Source organism: Carettochelys insculpta, chromosome 6 (genome assembly GCF_033958435.1).
Source record: "Carettochelys insculpta isolate YL-2023 chromosome 6, ASM3395843v1, whole genome shotgun sequence".
NCBI classification, from domain to species: domain Eukaryota; kingdom Metazoa; phylum Chordata; order Testudines; family Carettochelyidae; genus Carettochelys; species Carettochelys insculpta.
In genome coordinates this window covers 102,639,933-102,659,138 of record NC_134142.1, presented here as the reverse complement: position 1 = coordinate 102,659,138, position 19,206 = coordinate 102,639,933, and the positions used below count along the sequence as shown (strand labels likewise).

Sequence of the window (19,206 nt, the reverse complement as noted above, 5' to 3'; positions counted from 1 at the left end):
AGCCAAGTCAAAAGGTCTAGATACTCAGTCCATACTGCACTACCATGGCAATGAGACCCAATTCCAGAAACTGTAAGCCAGATTTAGAATACAGTGTCCTCATGGCCCATAACACTACACAAAGCAAACTGAGGTGCACTTGCTTAAGCACAAAGGGTTCAAATACTACCCTGCAGTTGCCCCAGAGAAAGGGGCAGTCAGTGTGAAGCTACCTGGGCCTCATGAGATGCCCAGGAAAGATGTGTCAATGGTGATTTGTGGAGTAATGAAGTTCTTCAGCTCTCTCTTATAGGCTACGTCTACATGTGCCCCAAACTTCAAAATGGCCACGCAAATGGCCATTTTGAAGTTTACTAATGGAGCGCTGAAATGCATATTCAGCGCTTCATTAGCAGGCAGGCTGCCGCGGCGCTTCGAAATTGACGAGCCTTGCCACCGCGTGTCGCGTCCAGATGGGGCTCCTTTTCAAAAGGACCCCACCTACTTTGAAGTTCCCTTATGGGAATAAAGGGACTTTGAAGTAGGCGGGGTCCTTTCGAAAAGGAGCCCCGTCTGGACGCACCGTACGGTGGCAAGGCACGTCAATTTTGAAGCGCCGCGGCAGCCCGCATGCTAATGAAGCGCTGAATATGCATTTCAGCGCTTCATTAGTAAACTTCAAAATGGCCATTTGCGTGGCCATTTCGAAGTTTGGGGCACATGTAGACACGGCCATAGAGCGGCTCCTCCACCCTTCACTCCTGGCCAGTGAGTAGGAGGGAGAAGCCCGTACTGTTCTCCCTTTCCACCTCAGTTCATCTTAACCATTTTTGCCTGTACTCTCCCCAGCTAAGGATGGAGATGCTGTCTGAACAGCCCTGACTCAGCTGAGCAAGTGTGCAAGCATTGTACAGTGAGAGATCAGGCCACCCAAGTTAGGAACAATTAGCACAGGCACTCTAGTCACCTTGATCAATCAGTTCATGAGTCGTCACAGAAGCAGCACTGACCGTAAACACATCACTCATGTTGCTCTAGCCCAAGGGTGACAAGATACAGCCCAGGGGATGGATGTGGCCCACCAATCCTTTGAAATCGGCCAATGACCAGCCCATATACCTGCGAAGCAGGGAGAAATTCATGTTGTGGCCCACCCCCAGCAAAATCTGTTAGCTCCCATTGGTCAGTTTCCTTTCTCACCCTCAACAAAAATCTCTCAGCTTCCCTTGGCTGGAAACCAGGCAATGGGAGCCAAGAGATTTTGCTGGGGCACAATTTCTCAGGTCCTATTGGCTAGTTTCCACCGAACAGTAGCTGAGAGACTTCACAGGGGGTGGAAGCAATGCCAAAACCAGCTAATGAGAGCAGAGCGATTTTGCTGAGGGCCCTGGCAGAAGCCCCACTCTGGCTCAGAGAGCCACATGGAACAGCCAGTGAGCTAGCACTGATGGCAGGCAGGGAAACCTGCATGAAAGCACTGCTGGCTAGGAGAGGCTTTGGTAAGTGTCCCCCAGCCCAGTTCTGTTTCTGGCACTGCACACCCCACTCCCTCACACCCCTTCCTAGGGCCAGAATCCTCTCTTGCACCCACACCTCCTCCCAGACTCTTCACCCCAACCCCAGGCCCAGGTCACAACCCTCTCCTTCACCCAAACTCTCTCAGACCCTACAGCCTATCCTGCACCCTAGTTCCCTACCCTGAGCTTCTTTTGCACCCAAACTACATTCCAGACCCCGTACGCCAGCCATAAAAAAGTGTGGTCCTTGGCTACTTACCAAAGTCTTGGCCCCATCAAAAATTATTTTCCTCCTGTGTTCTAGCCAGTCCTTCAGCCATACACTGGCTAAGCTGTTGGTGGCATCGCCCACTCAGCATAGTGCACAGAACCCCTAAGCCCAAGCAATCTTCCAGCCTCAGCCCCCAGATAGCTGGGATTACACGTACACGTCATTGTGTCTGGTAGATACTCTGATAACATTTGTAAAACCAAATCCCCCTCTCTCGACCTTGGCAAGTCACCAAACCTCTGTATACCCAGGGTTCACAACTGTAAAAGTGGGCCAATACACAAGAGATTAGATAGAATTACTTAATGTTCTGCAATGTTTTGAGGAAAAAAGGACTCGGGATATGCAAAGTACCCCGAGTGAAGATAAGAATCACTGAAATAAGAGTGGCAAGCCACTTGACAGTCTTCTTTTATATTAAAATATTTAAATGTCATTTACAGTTCCCCTCACCTCCTCCATCCTGTCTTCAAGTCATGAAGAACTCTGTGGCTTGTTAATACAGTGATGCAGCAGTGACACTGCCAATTTTAAAAAGGAGCTAGAAACTGCAGTAATATAAGAAATGCACACTGCATTTTTTTTCAAACATAATTTGACCCTATAAACTTTCGTACTACTATAACTCAGTTTCGAAACAGTGGTGGTAACAGTAAGTTCTCAATCTGAACTTCGTCAGGCTAAGAAGTCACTCTCAAATATCCTGATTTATAGCGTGTCTGGCTGTATTTTAGGACTTTTATCTCTAGAGTGTAAACCAGCTGAGGTGTCAATCACATACAGATTAGAGAACGGACAGGAGACTGGCTATGGGAAGAAGAGTCCTGTTCTGTCTGACTCACTGAAATAGGACACTCAACTGCACTTAAAGCATTTCTTTAAACAAAAATGGCTCAAGTAGAAGGATGCAGAGAAACAGAACAAGTATAGAGGTGGTTAGAGAGATTTTATTCAAATAAAGTCTTGCCTCCGGGGATGGAAAGAGAATCTTGAAATATGGAAATTTGAATTTACATGTGTTAAAAGCATCAGCACGACACTTTTTTTTTGGGGGGGGGGGGGGGGGGAGAAACGAACTTTGTTACTATACATGATGAAGGAGAACTGAATGTTTGCTTTGATCCCAGCGCATAAAGGGTGAAGCTTTTAGGCAAGGAGCGGCAGGTGATCTCAGCTCTTCTGCAAGTCCTAATGCTCCTAAAAGCCACTCTTCCAGTTTCTGTAATTGGGCATCAGTAGTTAATGTAGTATTGACTGCATTACATGCTCCTGTGCATCCTCTCACTAATGCCAATTGCATCACCTTGTACATTTACCATATTGCTTAGCCAATAGCTGTTAAAAGCAATCCAAATCATGAATCATATAGGAAACTTTTAGCAAGACACGACATCCAAAGGAGACAATTTACAGTTGAGTTAATCTGGGTACATTAGTGAGACATGGATTCAGGAAGACAGACCAATTTATGTTACTTTAGTTTTACCCTTTATTGCTTTGTATAGGCAAATGAATGGAAGGGCATGGAAGAAAAACAGAGATAAAGGAGTCTTTTCAAAAACAGAGCTCCAGTCTATGCAGACAGGTCAAAAGGTTTGAGATGATGCCTAAAACAGCCTTTCGTATCCATAGCAGGGGTACCACAAAGGAGAGAAAAAAATGAATATATAATGGATTTTGAATAATGCTAAATATCCTCAGCTAGAAACACTGTGCAGAAACCGAGCTGCTGAGATCACCTAAAGCATACAAGGCCCAGCCTATCCATTAAGACATCTACTATAGGTGTCTTCCACATCTTCAAAGCCATAATTATCCCACACAAGTCTTTCTTTATGTTTCCAAATATTTGGTGCACAGAGCTTAAGTTCCTGAAGGCAGGGATTGTAACTTTGTAGGCGGTGGACAAACCAGCAAAGCTCCGCTTTCCTGGAGGCTTGGAAACAACTTGAATACATGTGATTTGCTTCAGACAATAAATAAAAGCAAATTCATCTCAACTTACTAGCGACATTTTATAATTCTGAGAGTCTACCCATCACCACTGCGTGTGTATGCATGGTGTAAATACAAAACAATGCTGAAGTTAACTAACTAAAAGAGAGACAACTTTAGAAACAAAATGATGATAAACTCCAAACATCTCATTTTTATGTTTGTACAGCACCTAGCACAAAGGAGTCTTGGTAAGTAATACATCATAAAATACTATAAAGGCATACATTTTGCAGTGCAATCTCTGACTAGGAACTAGACATAAGTTTATGCTAGCCCGTTATTTCCCAAGATTAAGAAGTACTGTTTTGCTTTTCTTATGAAGCATGATAGTGTCAGAAAAAGAAGAGACTGTACAGAAAGGTGACGCTGACACCAGAATAGCGTCCTTTAGAATGAGGCATTAATAATTTGTAAACGGGGGTGTATATGGGAGAGGAAAACAACTGTGTATGTGTTAGAAGTGTTATAAAAGGAGAGCACACACTTGTATGCTTATATAATCGAAAATATTGGAACTCTGGTACTCTAAACCCCATTTACAAAGAGATCACAATTCTCCCTTTGAAAAGCTTCCAGGGGTCCCTCTGAAAGAGCTGCACATGAAGGGAAAGTGCCAAAACAAAACATTTTCACTAGCAGATCAATTTAAACAGCTGTGGTAAAGCTGCAGCCACTGGCACCATCATTAACAATTTAAAGCATGGCTGCTTTTGTCTTCCTTCCCAGTTACATTCTCATTATGCTTTTTTATTTATTAGAAATACAGTCCTCTGGAATACATTTCTATCTTGTATCCATAATGAGCCAACTAGGAGCATCTCTGGCCATGTCTCAAATATACGTTTACAGTAGTGGGGGATATTTTATTGTTTAATTTGGGTTCAAGTTATCTTCACTCCTGAATAAACCCCGTGTTGTCTTTCTTTTAGGGGAAAAAAAAAAAGTAGAACTTTTAAAAACAGTAGTTGTATCAACCAACTATCAACCTAGTTTTGTTAACACACATAGGAATTTGATCAATGAATGCAGAACTCTGAATTTAGATTTTTTTGTTTAAATTATCATTTGTATTTTCTGATGCAGTATTAATCCTCCACTACTTGTGATCCTCTTTGGCATCTATTCTATGATTTTTCTTTGCAAGAGCATTAACGGCAGAAAAAAGTTGTGCCAACTTGTGTAAAAATACTAATTAATTAATTAATTAAATTGGAACTCTGGTCATGGCCCAGAATGTCCTTGTGCCAAATGATGTACAAACAGAACAAAAACAGGCTCTGCCCAGACAACATACCATTTATATGTGAAGCAGTAACCAAAAGTCTTTAAAACTCTATTGGGCTTGGGAGTCAACCTGTCAGCAAACAGGAAAAATAGCCCATGCATCGGAGAATTATCAAAACTGCAGTAGTGGATCACTCATAAGCTATTTATAGGCCAAGATATATTAAAGCAATAGTAAATAAGATAAAAAATAGACTAGGCCCCTCAGTACCCTCCATCCCCAATTATTGGTGAATAGGTGGTACAGTCACTGAAGATCATTTCATATGAACAAAGGTCTCTAAAAGCCGTTTTAGTCTGTATCTTCAAACAGTTCACCCACATTATGGGAATTAGGGGGTAGTCATTCTTGTACTGTTGAAAACTTCTCAATGTACTAAACGATGACAATTCAGCACAATTTTAAAAATATATAGCCCCATTGTACAATTCAGCAGTTAGTAATATCTTCAATGTATTTTCTATTCTTAGATCATCATGTTTAATATTTACTGTGTTTTTTTCCTCACCCTCCTCCTTTTTTTTTTTGATGCTGTTACTCTGAGTTGGATGGATTTCAAATACTTTACTTACCATGAACTTTCATATTCTTAACCCAAGATAAAATGGTTTAAAAATTCACTTAATACTAGTGCTGCAAGTGAATTTTCCTTCATAAATGTTTAGTTACTTCTCACCAAAGCCTAATGGTGTTATAAGACTAATTATTTGACCTAGGTTAAACAAAAGCTTTGAATAGAAAAACAGACATTTATTTACAAGCAGTGCAATTTGTTTCTAAAGGTGAACTCTGAAAACCTAAAAAAAACTTCCCAAGTGGAATCAATCCTTGAACCATGACAACTTCTTAACCACTTAAAAACCATGACCTTCTATCATGAAATCTCATTCTCTTTATTAATAATGCACTGGACTTTTTTTTTTTAAATGCTTCTATGCTTTGATGCCTTTTTAAGGGCTGCCACAGCAAACATAAAATGCACAGCATTCATGAATACCCCATGAAAACTGAACACACCTACCCATAGGCAGTGAAACAGAATTTTAATCTTCCTAGCTGTTGAGCTGCTCTCTCATTGCATTCAAATCCAAAATTAAATCTAGGTAATTTCCATGATTCAGTCCTTTTATCCCTCCCTTCCATCCCCAAAGGTGGAAAAAAGTGTTTCCTAATTGTTTTAAACACATAATATGCCTAGAAGACAACTGCAACATGTCAGAAGTACTTGAGAACTTAAAAACACTGAAGCTCTGGAGAAGTCCAGCCTCAGTACCATAACCCTGCATACTACGAAATGGCCTTACTTGTACAACACAGGAGTGTGTGTGTGTGTATATATATATATACACACACACACACACACACCTCTCAGGAATGTTAACTTCTCCTTTTTCCCTTAGGGATGGGCAAAACCAATTTCATCAGACTCAGAACTCAGCAAAATGACCACTGAAAACTGTAACCAACCTAACCCCTTCCGAAGTATTGAAAAGAGATAATATTTTAGAGTCATCCTTTCAGCCAAGCCACCTATGACTGTACCCCTAATTGTACAGTCCCACAGCATTTGAAGCAGCTGAGTTTAGGGTAGGGGTTCTCAACATTTTTCTTTTTGAGACCCCTGCCAGGGCTGCTAACTTTCTGTGTGATTAAACACCCCTGTCCTAGTCCCAGCCCCAACCCTTCTCTGAGGCCCCATCCTTTCTTCAAAGTCCTGTCCTCTTCTCATTCCATCTCTTGCTCTCTCCCATCCCGCCCCCCACACCATTCCTTATGCTCTCCCACCACATACATACACACACACACAAAGGGCTGAGGCAGGAGGCTGAGGTACAGGAGGGAGAGTGGGCTCTGGCTGGGTGGCACTTACCTCAGAGGCTTCTGGAAGCAGCCAGCACGTTAGGCTCCTAAACAGTCTGTAGGCATTGCCCCTTGCAGCTCCCATTGGCCATGCTTCCAGTGAACGGGAACTGTGGAGGCAACGCTTGTGCAGGGGCAGTACAGGGAGCCCCTGGCTGCCCCTGCACCTGGCAGCTGGACATCCTGGCTGCTTCTGGGAGCTGTGCAGAACCATAGCAGGCAAGAAGTCAACCTTAGCCTCATCGTGCTACCAACCAGACTTTTAAATCATTAGATATTGTGAATGTTTATTTGTAAGCATTTTTTAGTTTTATTTTTGGATTTCTACAAAATTATAGAGGATGTTAGACAGCAAGGGGTGGGGGGCATCAGACAGCAATAACTGACAGCAGACACTGAGTTCAAAAAGTTGAAACAATCATTAAGACAAATTATCAATAGCACATGTCAAAGCATACAAATATCTTGAAATCAAGCTGAGTGGCAAGCAACACTTTTCTTACTTATTTGAAATCTTAGATTTATCATCAGTGGAAATATTTTCATTATTTGTGTTTTGAATGATGGCACTGACATTTACCAATATAAATGTCATCCAAGACCACCTTCATGTTGCTGACAAACCTCAACACAGGATGGTTTCTCTTCCAGAGGTGGCACTGCCTCATGTTTTGACTTGTGTTCATTTTAGAACTACCTTGTTAAATAACAAGCAGTCCTGTGATACCTTAGAGAATAACAAATTCATTAGGTCATGAGCTTCCAGGGTAAAATCCACTAAGAAGTTAGGTTCTGTCGATGACAGCTCCTTACTTAATAAATTTGTTAGTCTTAAAGGTGCCACAGGTTTGCTTGTTATTTGTCTAGCTACAAACTAACATGACTAATCTCCTGAGACTTTTCACCTTATTGGATGTTTATAATGACCTTGTAAATAGTTGTATCCATTGAGTAAAGTATCATTTCTTGATCTCGTCATATTTGTTTGTGGCATCTGAAATGTCTATTTATATGACGAATGCATGGACCCAAACGTGGCTGGAGTTGTATCTCACTGATCATTTCTGTCACTGTGTTTGTAGTTGGAAGAAGGGAAAAATGTCCTTATTCTCCTGACTTACCATGACATAGGATTCTATTTGGAGCCAGTGCTTTTATTCACACGTTAGAGTCACCTACCGATCCACATCTATGGTATTTAATCCATCTTTACCTAGAGCTGGTCCTTCCCTTTTCTTCAAGTGGCTTAGCCTTCATTTACCATGTTGTGTAAGCAATATAAGTGGATAAGTGAGAACCTCTTGCTATTAAATATAGATGAGAGAAATACTGTTTTGTAGACACATTTTTGGAGTGCTGTATTTTGAGGTTTATGTTGAGGTTAATTCTCCCATATTACTCCTTTCCCCACAGCTTGATATATGCAAGTGTTTGATTATTACCTCCCATTTCAACTCACATAAAATCAGTTAATACAAATCCATTTGCTAATCAGCCTTTCAAAATGCATGAATTAACTGTTTGTAAAACTGCAGTCCTGGAGCACACATTGGTTCTCTCCAAGTTAAATTATTTTAACCATCTTCCAACCCGCTTGTTTTCTTTTCTGCTGTCTCAGCATCACTTCCTCTTTTTGAAGTCTTCAGTGTTTACCACTACAGCAGATGGTCTTGTTTCAGAGCCTCGAATATTCATTGCCATAAACACTTCATTTCAATATCCAGCTTTTTTGCGCAAACTCACACCCATCCTAGGTACCCGTATTTTAGGCCACTCTCATAATATCAAGTCTTCATCCACAACACCTATAAAAAGTATCCTATTATACTTCCTGGAACTCTTCCACCTGGTATTGATATTACCCTTTTGTTACCACATTTAATTGATTCAAGTTCTATTTTTAACTCACAGGCTCCATATCTGTCAGCTTTGTTTGGCTGTACCGGTTTTACAGTATACTTGCATTCTGATCAGTGCCTTCGTACACCTGAAGAGTGCAGTAACAACTGATTCAGTAACCTGGGTCTCAGGACAGAGTAGTTAACATAAGTTAGGTGAAAAAATGTTGCACGAAAGAATGATGATTTCTGGTAGTGTGTTTCATGCCATACACATTACTTAGTAGGCTGAGGCTCATTGGTTAGCAAAAGATTATAGCTGGGTTAAGCAGCAGCACCTTCCCTAATTACTATTATGAATATTAAATTTTTGTTTTGCTTTAAGTGTTATTCACGCATTACACTTGAAAATGTCATCTCTACATGGCACTTCTTTTGTGAGTAACAGCACTTCCTCAAACTAAAGAATTAATTTTGGGTGTGCTGCTCTGTTCCGTCATCACAGATTATAATTCTGAGCACAAGCATGAATTGAAAAGGAGGATTTTACAACATGGAAAAAATTGTTTTTGTTTAAAAAGCAGCACACAACTTGTGTCCAACAGGAAATAAAGTCAGCCAGCCTAATATGTCTTATTCAGAGTAAGGTTATAAGGCAGCCTTATGCTTCTAATAAAATAGACTCACTAGATTCAGTTTACACAGCCCATCCCACCCACCCCCTGCTCCAAAAAAAAAAAAAAACAAAAAACTGCAGCAGCAATGGAACACCTTGGAGAGCAAAGCTGCTTCAAAGCCTTTGAAATCCAGAGACCTTCATTTGTTTTTCCAGCATAAGCAATATACAACCACTTAATACTTCTTATATCCACTGTCCACTCACCTGCAAAGTTGCTGGAGAAGATTTCTAACAGATGCTTCTTATCTACTTCATTTTCTAAGCTGTAATATATTGACAAGGAAACCAATCTGACACCTCAATAGAAATCAAAATTTCTATCTTCTATGTCAGGTTATTTGGAAATTTCAGGAAGCAAAATTGACTGCTACGGTATTGGTAAGACTGGTTATGCATTCCAGACATGAAATTTGTAAATAAGACACCATGATTGTCAATTCAGAAATAAGACTTTATGAATTCCATTGAACTGAGGGGAATGGCAGTAAATTTTTTTTTTTTTTTTAAATAGCAAGGAAGAATCTTGGTGGAAAAATGTTCATCCAAATTTTGTTCACCACAACTTGCAGGTCAAGCAAGGGCTAGGCAAAATACTTGTGTTCCATCACTCAATAAAAGTAGACTAAGGGTCTCTTCATTTGCAAGTAAGTTGGAGTGCACAGATTAAGCAAAATAAAAGTTATTTTGACTGAAAACGGATACCTAAAAAAAGTCCACTGTAAGTAAAGCTACAGGTCTGATCTAATTTTGAGCAGTATTCTTACGGTTATTTTAATGCTGAAAAACCTCACTGTAGCAATTATGAAACCTACTGGGTAGAAAGCATTAGACATGGGTTACTTTTTAATACTTAGGCTCTTCCTACTCTAAAAACATCTCGGTACACAATCCATTTTGACACTAGAAAAAACACCACAGGTGGAAATCTTCCTCTTTCTACCTGATATTGGTATTACTTAGTTTTAAATACTATTAGTGTTATGCAATTAGCATGAATTATGACAGGGAAAAACAATTCCTGTTTGTCTCAAGAACTGACACACATTGACTATAGCGATATTTCTGTTACTGGGTGTCAAAGCATTTAATTTTATCGGTTTCTAGATAGCTTAAAATTTGTCCTTTCAAGCTTAATCAGGTCTGAACTGATGGAAATTCAGTATTTCCATTCTGATTCCTAATGATACTCGTGTCAAACTTTTCAGCTGTTAGAGATTTTGTCACATATGCTAAAAGCTACCAGAATCCATGCTATCCAGCAGCATATATTGGTGGACTCAACAACCACTCAACAACACTGACCTTATCCATTTAGAAAATGGATATAAAAGAATGAGTACTCATAGCTCTTTAAAGTCAAAATAGCTTGCTTGTTTTTAAAGGAAATCCCCAATGTTTAGTTTCCCATAAACATTATGATAGCACCCCAAAATGCTGCATTTGTCACACAGTAACGAAACAATGTTTGTCTTCTCATCAGAAAACTTGTGGTCAGACTCACCATATTGATCCCAGAAACTACCAGTGACTGAGCAATTAAGTTTCTCGTCCAAGGGCAAATGGCAGCCACATGAATGATACTGGTTTTCTGACTCCTAGTATCATGTTCTAGCCACTAAGTAACAGTGTCCCAGGGCAAATATTTGCTGCTGCCCTAGATTAACGCTCTGTTCCTTCTGCCCTCAGGGCAACTAGCTTTAAAAATATCAGAAGCACGTGCCAGCAACCCACACTTAAAAACAATCACACTCTTCTTTGGCTTCCTTCATTAAGTTACCTTCTTACAGTAGCACCACCTCTCCCATTTAGTGAGGAGAGGAAACTGTCACCACAAACCAATTATTCTTTGTCAAAGCAGTTTAGCAGGCCTATTACCTTATTGTCATTATGTTTATAGTTATGAAGAACCATAAGATATAGCTATTAAACATGTAAAGTGAAAAAAGATGTGGGAGATAAAGCCTCAAAATTAGATGTAAAATAAAAGCTACTAAATAAACAGGCTAAGATGGGCAAAACAGAGTCATGTTATCAGTTGCCAGGAAAAAATCCAAATGGATTGAAAAATAAACTGTTTATACCACATGTCCTTCAGCAAACAGAGCCTGAAGTAAACCCTTCTGCGCTAGCTTACTTGTCAGCAAAGCCAAGGGAAAACAGAGTGTGTTATTGGCATAGGGAAAAATATCAAAGGGTGATGGCAGACCACCCAACCATGCACAAGGTACTTATGTGTCAGAGCCATTTTTACTTACATGTAACCAACATGCAGCATACACTATGTACAAGCTTAAGGAATCTCAGCCCACCTACCGTCCTCCTTGTCCAGCACCATCATCTCAGGGATCAAGAGGCGTCCGGATGCAGATGTTCTGTCTCCAGCAGCTTTCGCTCAGGGAAGAAGAGAACTAGTCTCTGGGAACACAGATGAGCCACAGCACAGCTGATCCTCCTTTAGCAGCCAGTGAGCTCTAATTACCCAGTTGTCCAGCTTTTAACCTAGATTGCACTCAGTTAGAATTACATTCAGAAATGCAGCACTTTGCAGATACAAAAGCTGTCTCACCTACTTTTGTACCTTGGAATTGCAAAGAATTAAAACTGCAATTTAGAAAAAAAAAGGGGGGGATGGAAATCAGAGCTGTCTCTTTGGTTCTCACCTTCTAAATGGCTCAATTTGCACAGTATAATCTGTTTTAATGTAATTGCAGTTGATAGCTCGTAACCCTGGCTGTTGCAACTACACAGCTTTCAACCCTTACAAAGTGTTTTCCCTTGGATTTAAGATGACTCTAAATCACAAATTATATTCAGCGAGAGAGGGGAATATATCTAAGCCTGGCTACTGCTGCTCTGTCTCTCAATTTGTGCGCTAAGCACACTTGCTCCTGAATAAATGCCCGCGTTTCTCAGGGACCCCCTCTTATTCTTCTGTCAGGAATTAATGGTGAATTTAAGGCTTTCTAGCTCAGCAGCACCACCTGCAGGACACACGCTGTAGCTTTATTTTTAATAGCTACTGAGTAGCTGGAGTTTTTCAGGCGTGCCTAACTTTGGCTCTCTTTAATGCTGGTCACCATCGCCAACCAATTTTCACACACAAACACACTCAGCATGTCTTTATGAACAGTACCTTACACAACTGTGTTTTACTTCTCTCACTCCAAAGCCTTCCCCACTGTTCTCATTTAAAGCCTGAAGTGGCATTTGAAACTGTATAGTAGCTGCTAATGGGTTAGACTCTCCCTTTCTCAGCACGGATTCTGAGATCATAGCCCTGTCCCATTGCCTTCTTCCATTATTAAGTCTATTTCACAGATGTGTCATGATTTAGAAGTAACACTTCTCAAAGCTCATTTTGACCTTTTTTTCCCTCCAGGCACACTTCAGAAACTTCCAAAACGCATACGGTGAAATTCAGTGTTTCATGAAGCATTTCAGCTAGGACAACAGTTTCTACAAACTGAATGCAATACTAATCCTTGCCCATTTGCTCCACTTGTTCAGAGACATCACAGTTGCAGTTACTGCTACTAATACTGGAATATAAAAATTGACACAACTGGGGCAGGGTGCATGAGGAGGCAATTTCCATCTTTGCTCACTTGAGTAACCCTTACTCTCACTAGTAGCCCATTGTCTTCAATTACACCAGTCAAGATTGCAGGATGAGGTCCTTCAATGCGAAGCACAATCTAATTTCCAACATGCTTTTTTTAATCAGAGAAAACATTTTATTCTCATTCTAATGATCTTTCTCCCTCCACTTTACAACTGATACAACAGCTCTCCTTCAGAGCATGATAGCAGGCTCAAGTTATATATCCTTAAAACCTGTTTTTAATTAGATTCCTTATCCTCAGCTCAAATGGCTTTTCCTTCCCCCTTCATTTTGAATACTTAATCCTAACAGTCCTTGAACATATTTGATGTTAAATATATCATTTTGCATAGAATCATTTTCATCCAATACTTAAAACTTCTATTCTTCTCCTTCTAATGTACCTCGGAAGGAGTGAAATTGTACATTGGGGTACAAGTACAACAGCTAAGTGATCGTTTATTTTCACTACTTTAAAGTTAAAAAAAAGGGGGGGGGGAACTGCAGGCCAAAGATGTGGTAACTAATGCCTGCTAAACATTTCTGAACACCACTAACAGAAAAGTAGAAATGTATAAGCTAGCAGAGGTAATATTTTAATATTTGCTCAAATGCATTGCCAACCTTTATTAGAAAGCATATAACTTCTTTGGATCACAGCACCTTAATTTTGGCTCTCTTTTTTTCCTACCCCACAGCTGCTATTTTAGGGCAATACTTTTTATATGTTATATCTTTCATGAACTATGTGAAGTTTAAAGTTCTCATCTACATTAAACTGCCGATGTCTATTACCATTGACATTTTTCTAAACATACCTGTAGACTGATTACATAGCTGTCAAAAATCACACACATTAATCTGTAATGCTAGACTGATTTGCATTTTTTCCTGCATTACTTTTACATACCCAGTAACGTCAATTCCCTTTTGCAGACTAATAATTCTTACATTAAACACTCCTCACTCACTTGCTCATTTCAGATACCAGGGAAAAAACACACGTCCTATAACCCTTAAAGTACTTTATGAGCAATTAAATAGAATCAGATACAGTTAAACCAATTTTTGAAATGGTCATGATATTTGAGATCTCTGATTGTTGGGTTATTTTTAGCAGAAGTTCTGCTTTCCTATCACTATTATGTATTTGAAGAATATTTATAATAATCCTGATCATGTTGGACACTGGGCTGGCTAGGTTTTGCAAAACAAAACAAAAGAGAAATTCAGTGCCAAACTTGGCTGCGGCTAGCACACCCGACTTGTATAGGTGTGAGTCTGCAGAGATTTTTAGCTCAGAATTTTCCTCTGTAACTACTGTGCTGTAGATTCCTTTTGGGGAAACACTTGTGTAAGTTTCCATTTTAAAATATTTGTTATCATCACATTGGGGTTCTATCAGTTATATTGTGTCACTTCAGATACATGAAGCAATGCTGCCTTACAGACATGACATGATGAGGTTGTGGTACCACATGTCAGGAACCTGACAATTTTTATCTTCTCCTCCTTCACCCACACTAATATTTGCAGAGCCCTTAGAAAAGCATTACTGCATTTCTGTTGCCTCTGTCAACACCAAGAAGAGTTTGAGTCAGGGCAGCTTTCCACTTACTAGGCAGCAAACTGATTATTAGACCATGTGTGGTGGTGGCAGTGTCATTCGAAGGCTTGCATGCTCCCCTGAAGCCATCATTGCAACACGTACCCTGAGGCTGGGACAGCAATTTCCTCCAAAACAACAATATTGTTGGACAACTAGCTCTCAGGGTTGCAAAAGCAAGTAGCACATTACAACTTCTACCTAAGAGGATGTGAGAGCTCCACAATGCCCCAAGATTGCTGAAGGAATGAAGGACTTAAACAATTCCTGGTTTCCCACATGGATGCATACAGCTTTCATGAAGCTATCATAGTGCTGCCTCATGTAGAAGAGCTAGCTTTTTAAGATTAAAATGACCCTGCAAAAAAGAAAGAGAGAGAGAGACAGAGAGAATTGGGGATCTGTGATCAGCTACTTTAGGGATTTTAGAAGGTTAAAAAACAAACTGGACAAAAGAAAAAACAGACCTGTCCCCAGAAGGAGACCTGTGTGCATTAAGAAAACAGACCCATTTTCACTAACAAGGGCTTTCTAGACAAGGAACTGGTGTACCTACTAATAACCTCCATTTTAGTCCATTTATAACCTGTATAGATCCAGCATCCTCTTTAACAGTCACAGATGATCAGGCAACTGAAGTGCCATTCAAGTCGGGCAGAAAGAGAAAGAAAAGCATAAAATAATCTCCTCATAAAATAGTTCTCTCTCTTAATTTTGCCTTCCATTCCTAATTCCTCTGACACTTTTAACAGGTACAATTTCTTCTACAGCATAACTGCACTATGAACAGTTTTGAAGATTCCCAGGCATTACTACAGTTTGTTACTCCGATTGCAACATTATGGCTTTCCTACTAGTCTTCTATTTAAGTGTGTCTCATTCTAATTTCCTCTTTACCTTCATCACCATCCCCATTATTTCCTTTTATATCGCCACTCACGAGAGCTCCCAGAATGAGGGCTGTTGAGAACTGTCTGAATAATCAATGATTCTAGTTTCACTTCCTTACACCACCATCATTCCAGCCCTGAGCTCCTTATGTTTAATGAGTCCGTCTGCAATACTTGAAAGAACCCAAATATCCCCATTAGCAAAACCTCTTTAGATCTCAGTCTTTCCTCGCAGCTCACCTGCTTCCCTTACTTCTGCAGCAGAGGCAGCATCCTGCTGTTAAACCGTCAATCAGATTTAAACAGATATGGGTTGGCAGACACCCTTTGGCATAAAGTTAAGAGAGATTAAGATGTTGCCTAGTTTATTATTATTGGAAGACTTTCATGTTTAAAGTAAAAAGATGACCTTTTCCCCCTGTAGTCAAACAAAATTTACACTGTAACAATTTAAGTTTCAAGGACCAACCATTGCAGTTTATCCACAAAAATGAAATCAGGGCTTGTATTTTCCACTATCATGTGTTAGCATTACCAGAAAAGAATTAACCTTGCTTACCTATACTGACTTTATTCCTTCGGCCCCTGTATCACGGTGTAGATGAGAGAGAGGTTTATTTTTCTTTTTACTGAACATTTCATACCTTTTACTTAATATTTAGAGCAAGTTTTCTCCCCATCCTCTTTCTCATTCACACACACACTTGCTTTTGGCTGGAGCATTATACACGCCATTACTAATACTGGATCAGTTTACTCCAGAGGGCTCTGACAAACTGTGGAAAATTATGAAGTCTACAGATTTAACTCCCTCCCCACACACCCCTCAGAGCCCCAGTGTGCATTTAACCTTCTAGCTGTTAGAGATTTGACACCCTCCCATGCAGGTGGAGTACACAAACAGGCATATGTTTTTTCCTCATGCCCCAATTGACTCCATTAAGGCTTTGGTCAAGCATACACTCCTCTTACAGACACTCCAAAACTGAGGGGGAAAGGAAGATTCCCACTGGCTCTTTTTATTCTGGCATTCGCCTTTTCAAATTAAAATCCCTCATTTGTCAAGGACAGAAGTTTTCTGGTAATTTATACAGGCGCATAACACAGCATTCACTGTAACACTGCCAATGTGAGGTTTTTCAGTTTGCAACGTAACTGAAGCTGGCATGATGGTGAGAAGCAAACACCACCTGACCTCATAGCAAGTGACACAGTTATGTTCACAAGAGGTCATGAAGTTCTGAGCTTGCAACAGGATCATGATGACCAACAGGATATCCACTCATCAGGTTCTTCAAAAGACAGCCACCTCTGTAACACTTCTATTTCTGTATATAACTATGATTGGCATAGGCTAATGAAAGGGTGGGAAAGTGGTAACAGTAGATGAAGGAGAACAATTAAGAATATCAGTTATGTTACCACAGTTTTCCCCAATCAGGGCTTGGAGGAAAGGACCACTTTCTGAGCTGCTTTCCCCAGGTATTGTCTATGCCGATTAGGAGCATATAAGATTACCCTTGACCCAGTGACCACCCAGGTGCTCATCCTCAAGGCATAGGCCGCTATTTGAAAACACAGTTGTACGCAAAAAGACACTGCAAGATACTGTCAGAATCAGTGATGTCCAGGCATGTATATATTAGCTTCTGACAGGAAATCATGCTGGCAATGACAGTCTTTTCAATTATGAAGAAAATAAGACTCCAATGATCTTAAGCTTCTTTTTTTAAAAAAGTCAATATGATGAACTCTTATGGGGAAAACTCTGAAACAGCATCACCATGCATGACAGCAGGTGACCATGCTTTCACTACTCACTGGTGCTTTGTAAATAAGTTTTAAAGATTTGGGAGATAGGGGAAGAAATTCAAATGCCTCAGGAGGATAAGCCAGGCAAGAGTTTTTAAGCGTGTTATTACATCAAGCCTGTAGACCGCTTTCTGCTCACCAAAAACATTACCCCAGTTCTCTGTTGCAAATAACCCTCAACTGCCAAATCTGACAGCTAGGAGTGCAGACCAGTGGCTGACAGAGGTTGGAATTATCTTCTCCATTCACCCCAGCCACAAATGACAAAAACTTCCAGTAGCACCTTTATTTCTCCTCGCCTAGGTTTCTCCAGAGTGCAGAACTATTTTGGAGATTTACCAATCTCTCTCCTTTCTCCCCTGCCCTTTTTTAATACTTTACACACCAGAATTAGTTTCCCTTTAAATTAGCTGACATAGTCTTTAAATCTTGCCTACAACACTGCTTGCCTCCCCGCTCCCAAGTGAGTCCAAATGAATTTCTAGCGAGTCTTGACAATAAGCACATGGTTGATCTAAACTTGCATGCAGCCTGCTCCCTCATTTCCACACGCCCCCCTTGTCTTCCCAGCCTCATTTAAAAAGTAAATCCTTTCCCACAATAAGCCAAGGCGCCCTTTGTGAAGCAGTTTAGCAAAGCTGTGAGCTCTTGGTCATTAATAGCAGGTTTAGAGCCATAAAGGGGGAGGGAGTTGGAAGGGGGTGCGTGAGGGTGGACTAGGCAAGGGGAGAAACACGACAAGAGAAGGTAACAAGCAGGGGACAGGCGGGGAGCATAGGAAATTCTGAAGCTAATGGATTTAAAGAGGCAGGGAGCCTGATCCAGGCCAGAGAACTCCAGCAAGCAGCGCATTCCGCTCGGGAGAGAGAGCGCACAAAAATCACACTGAGGGGGGAAGGCGGCTTGTTACAGGAGAGCTGGGGTAGTGAATACCCGGCCGAGCCCGTGGAGTTCAGCGAGGCAGCCCCGCAAGCTCTCCCCCCCCCCGCCCCGAGCCCGCGTGCGCCGAGCTGCACAGCAACCGGGACGTGCACTTGCAGAAATGCCCCTGCTCCTGCAGCGCGCCCTGCCCGTCCGGCCCATCTCAGCTCCCCACCTACCGTCCTCCTTGTCCAGCACCATGGTCCCGGGGCTCGCGGGCTGCAGCTACCTCCGCCGCTGTCTCTGGCGTTCTCGCGCCCTCCAGCCGCCGCCGCTCCTTCGCTCCAGGGAGGCGAAGGGAAGCAGGACCCGGGAATGAGCGACACACGCACCCGGCTCGCCCTCCCTGGCTTGCTCCCCCACCCCAGCCCGCTAGCTGCACTTGCACGACTTTTCACCTAGATTGCACCGGGCTAGAATGACATGCGGCGCGGAAGAGCTGTACTGGTGCAAAAGCAATCTCAGCCCCTCGCCGCCCGCTCCACCTCGGAAAGGAGGGGAAGAATTTTTCAAAGGTAAAGGAAGCCAAATCCAGGGCCGGTTGGTTCTCCAGCGCCTTCCCAACGTACACTGTCAAAAATGTTTTAATGCGAGTGCATGTGATGCCTCACAGGCCTCCCCCCAGCCCCTTTGCTGTTGCTACTGCAGCGTTTTCCAAGCTCCGAAGTGCTTTGCTCTTTATTTCACTCTAAAGCTAAAATTATATTCAAAGGAAGGGAGGTGGGGAGGGAGAAAAATGGGAACCTATCGCTGAACGCAAAAGCACTTGCCGCCTGCCTCTCTCTCTCGCTCTCTCTTCTCAATTTATGTGCTTTGCACTCTCTCTGGCTGCTGAATAAATGCACACATTTCCCAGGGACCCTCAGATTCCCCTGTTAATTAAATCAATTCATTATGCTCAGATCTGATTAGCAGCCCCTTCCCCCCCTCTTTGAATCAATTATTCAAT

General features: G+C 41.4%; 1 protein-coding gene across 2 annotated transcripts in view; it reads right to left on the bottom strand.

The window, feature by feature from the left end:
• LMO1 (LIM domain only 1) overlaps positions 1–18,454 on the bottom strand; it is a 78,364-nt gene extending 59,910 nt beyond the window's left edge. Inside the window, exon 1 of one of the 2 annotated variants that reach the window (XM_074999035.1) lies at positions 18,437–18,454. Coding sequence is in view for 1 of the 2 variants with exons in the window: in XM_074999034.1 (XP_074855135.1) it covers positions 11,741–11,765 (25 nt within the window). In the remaining variant the exon portion in view is untranslated. Of the gene's footprint in view, positions 1–11,740; positions 11,868–18,436 lie in introns of those variants that run through there. The other variant, XM_074999034.1, reaches the window with a different exon arrangement.
• Between the last annotated feature and the right edge of the window lie 752 nt (positions 18,455–19,206).